This window comes from Chrysochloris asiatica, unplaced genomic scaffold (genome assembly GCF_000296735.1).
Source record: "Chrysochloris asiatica unplaced genomic scaffold, ChrAsi1.0 scaffold00037, whole genome shotgun sequence".
NCBI classification, from domain to species: domain Eukaryota; kingdom Metazoa; phylum Chordata; class Mammalia; order Afrosoricida; family Chrysochloridae; genus Chrysochloris; species Chrysochloris asiatica.
In genome coordinates this window covers 17,957,950-17,962,402 of record NW_006408555.1, presented here as the reverse complement: position 1 = coordinate 17,962,402, position 4,453 = coordinate 17,957,950, and the positions used below count along the sequence as shown (strand labels likewise).

General features: G+C 45.0%; 1 protein-coding gene across 1 annotated transcript in view; it reads right to left on the bottom strand.

Moving 5' to 3' along the window:
• Positions 1–4,453, bottom strand: part of HP (haptoglobin) — a 37,498-nt gene that overhangs the window by 9,100 nt on the left and 23,945 nt on the right. Inside the window, exon 5 of the mRNA XM_006860321.1 lies at positions 757–975. Coding sequence (XP_006860383.1) covers positions 757–975 — 219 coding nt within the window. The remainder of the gene's footprint in view (positions 1–756; positions 976–4,453) is intronic.

The window sequence follows — 4,453 nt, the reverse complement described above, 5'->3', positions numbered from 1 at the left end:
ATATTGTTTCATTGCCTTTGGTTGTTTCTTCATCAGCAAAATGAAGTTCTTTGTGGGATCCCAGTGAGGGTTGATTGAGCAAATGTAAAACACTTGGACAATGCCTGGATTGTGGTACTCACTAGGCAAGGGTTTTCTAGCATCCTGACCATCATCATATTTTTATTTTACTATATCTCCTTTTTTATAACTCTGAGATACAGATGAAGTCCTGGTGTGGTGCTGTAGGATAAGCACTGGACATACAAGATCAGTTTGAACTGCAAGGTCAGAGGTTCAAACTCAGCAGCCACTCTTTGGAAACTTTATATGGGGTCACTATAAGTTAGAACTGACTCAACAGCACCTACCAACAACAACAACAACAACAAAGATATAACTAGGGTGGCAAGACTTCATCCGTGATACTTCAGACATGTTCCCAGGAGGGACCGGTACCTCGAGAAGGACGCCATCCTTGGTAAAGTGAAGGGTCAGAGAAAAAGAGGAAGCCCTCCATCCAGTGAGCTGGATCGGCACAGTGGCAGCAGCAATGGTTCAAGCATAACAATTGTGAAGATGACACAGGGCGGGGCATTGTTTCATTCTGCTGTTCACTGACTCGATGGCACCTAACAACAAGATGGCACCTAATAACAAGGTGCAGCTAAGCTATGTGGAATCACCTCCCCTTAGCAATGCAGGAAAAGATGAGCTTGTTCAGTGGGCCACAGCTACTTGGGACAAGACCCTCATTAAGACTTTTAATCTCCTAACTCCAAACACAGCATGTGAACTTTTTGGCTAGTCGCTCATGGTCCCATTCATCATGAGAATGCTGGGAGGCTAGTGGGGCAGATGAGAGGAGGATGGAGACCCTCATCCAGGTCTTACCGTCTCCCTCAGAGCGCAGTCTGTAGAATGTCTTACACTGATAGCGAACCAAGTGTTCCACGTAGCCATTTGCAATCTCAGGGGGCTTTGGGCAGCCGTCATCTGCAAAGAAAAAGAAACAAGAAGAAGAGGTCACTATTCAGACATTGCTCAGAGACCACTAAAGCCTGCAGACGGGAAGCTGTGTGCACATCAGCCTTCCTCCAGCCCAACTGCAAGCTGAGGACAGGGCATTCTCCCCTCATTTCTGGTGGTATCCCCATGTTCTTCATGGTACTGAAATCAACAGCAATCAGGAGGAGAAGTGAGGAGTGAAACTTCCCAAAAAGGACACAGATCTGATATGACCGAAGGGGAATGCAGCAGGGTGGGGGGACTTGATTCCTCAAACACCTACCTGCAATATCTGTGGCCTCATTGCCAATTTCCACTGCAAACAGCTGCCCCCAGAGCAGGAGGGTGACGACAGTTCTCAGGGTACTGCAGAGAGAAGGCAGGAAGCAATGCAAAGTTGGGCTCCCCACCGGACAACACACCCCTCCCATAAAGGAGCCAGGAGAGAAAAATGAGTATATGCAAGTGCTCGGACCAAGAAGTAGCCTTGCTCACCCACACCCCCAAGTTCCAGCAAGCTCTATACTCCTCGGAATTCTATACAAGCTTCAGGGAGGGACCACCAAGAGAAGAAGGCACACGGGTGTGTGGGATCCGCTTCTGGTAGCACTGGGGTAACATTCAATTGGAGAATGATCTCTGAGCTCTCCAGCACAGAGAAGCCTCTCTCAGTCATCCTGAAGTGCTGGGCCACAGAGCTATGCTAAGATGTGGGGAACTGGAATATGGACCCCTGCGGCTTATTATGCGGTTCACTCCACACTGTAAAATTGTTCAAGAAAATGCTTTTTAACTATGCCATTTAAAACATATGGTTTTGTCTTATTTTATGATACTCTGCCTTTAGGAAATGGTCTCTAACCCTGAGTGGCCAGAAGGCCACCTCTCAGGTAACTGGCTTCCTGAGAGCCTGAGTAGGTGAGGGCATCAACGGTGATGGGCACGTTCACAGAGAAACATGTCATTGGCAGGTGCTCACTCAAGAATCATTTTGTCATGTTATGTTCCCAGTTTTGGTCATTCGCCATTTCAAGAAACTCTTTTTATTTTGAGAAAATTTAAGTGCCTTCATTGGTCAAATATGTCACTTCTAATCTTTCTTATAACTTTTTTTAAAAGGAAAAAGAAATAATATGATAATAGTTGTACATCAAATACCATAGGATGGTAGCATCCCCCTGCAAAGGTAAAAACCTCATAATCTTGAGGAAAAAAGATATCCCTAAGGAGCTGGAGTCCTAGGGTAGTGCTGTAGTATAAGCACTATACTACAGAATTGATGTGAACTGCAGGGTCAGTGGTTCAAACTCACCAGCTGCTCCTCGGAAGCCCTATACAGGATTGCTGTGGGTTGGATCTGACTCAATGACACAACAAGACCAAGTAGAGGAGTTGTGGTGACACCGTGGTTAGGCACTGAGTTGCTAACAACAAGGATAAGAGTGAGCCCTGGTATAGTACTAGACTTGTAAGCGCAAGGTCAGCAGTTCAGACCCACCAGTGGGTTAAGCATTGAGTTGCCCTTAACAACAACAAGATTAAGTAAGAGTCCTGCTGTGGCACTGGACTGGAAGCCACAAGGTCGGCGGTTCAAACTCACCAGCTACTGTCAGAAACCCGATGTAGCATCACTCTGAGTTGGAACTGATTCAATGGCACACAACAAGAGTAAGTAAAAGAACCCTGGTGATGCAGTGGATTGAGTATAGGGTTGGTAACAGAAGAGTTGGCAGTTTGAATCCACTAGTTCCTCCTCAGGAAAAAGATTGGATCAGTTACGCCCATAAAGATTTCATTTTGGAATCCTTATGGAGCATTTCTGTTCCACCCTATCGAGTGTCTGAGTTGGAATCAACTGGACAGCAGTGGGTTGGGGTTTTATGAACTAGTAAGATCTCCCATGAGTCTATACCAACTCGATGGCACCTAACAACAAGATCTCCCAGAGAAGACAACAGTGCTGGCTCCTTTATAGATGCAGAAAAGGGCAGAATTTCACCACTCAGCCAGTCCTCGAATCCACTATGATTTAGTCAATTTGTTCTCTTCCCTTTCTAGAAATCTACATCTGTCCTGTACATGTCTCCTATAACTGGACCATCAGAGAGATAGAAGTTGTATGCAGAGAAACAGAGTAAAGGTGTGGAAAGCAAAATCATGGACTCACCTCATCTTTGGTGTGTCTGCCTTAGGGAGAGCAGTGCAGTGAGGGGTGCCCCGTAATCCTTTTATACCTCTGGTGTCGCACCCACCCCTCCTTGATTTCCTAATTTCTGTGTCTACACAGATTTGGCCCTGTTAAAAGGTAACTGGTGTTTTCCATTAACAAAACCACAAACAACACCCCTGTTAAGAGTTGAGCTCTTGCTTCATATTAGAATTTCCCCTGCGGTTCTTTGACAATCCCTGAAGAGGCCTGGCAATAGCATATACCCATGCCAAAGTGTTTGCTGAAATTGGGAGCTGGCAGGGGTCGGGAGGTACTGCCAACCTCTCTTTGTTTTGGAGAGTTTTCAAGATTAGAAAATAATTCCTCCTCTGGATTATTTCTAACTCCTACAGCCTTGCTCAGATGGGCCTCTTAAGAAAGTATTTCCTTTTCACAATCATCCTACGTTAACTTTGCCGTGTTCCTTAAAATCTGTCCAACCTGAAAGCAGTGTCTGAATGCTCTTTGCAAGAAACCACACAAAATGGCTCAAGCTATGGTGTAGATTGGGGAGCACGGTGACTCTAGATAAGCAAACCACAAAGTTGGTTACTCAAGCCCACCAGCTGCTTTGTGGGAGAAAGATGAAGCTTTCTACTGCCACAAAGATTTACACCCTTGGAAACCCTATGCAGTTTAGCTTTGAGTGGAAACTGGCTCGGTACTTAACTGTAATGACAACCATGTTATAGACTGATGGATGCGTGCTCAGTGGCAGTGGTCCTTATGGTTTTATAGTCTAGTATATTATCCAGGGAGTCCTGGTGTGGTGCTCTTGGTTAATGCACCAGACTGTAAAGTCATTTGAACTGCAAGGTCAGTGGTTCAAGCTCACCACCTGGTCCTTGGAAACCCTATATAGGGTCACTATGAGTTGGAACTGACTCAATCAATGGCACTTAACAATTTAGTCCAAATAGGCAAATGTTTCCATCAAATATGTATACCTGTGTACCCCAAGTATTATTAATAGTAAATCAATAAAAGATTGTTTTAACCCTTTTTAATAGTCACTAGCGCTTCCAGAGTCCTGGTGTGGGGCTGTAGGGTAAGCACTTGACTACAAGGTCAGTTTGAACTGCAAGGTCAGTGGTTCAAACTTACTAGCCGCTCCTTGGAAACCCTGTACAAGGACACTATGGGTCCAAACTGACTCAACAGTGCTTAACAACAACAAAGGTTCTTCAATTCGAGCGTCCAAAATAATCATTTGATGATCTTCATAGTTGTTGTTGTTGTTGTCAGGTGCCATTGAGT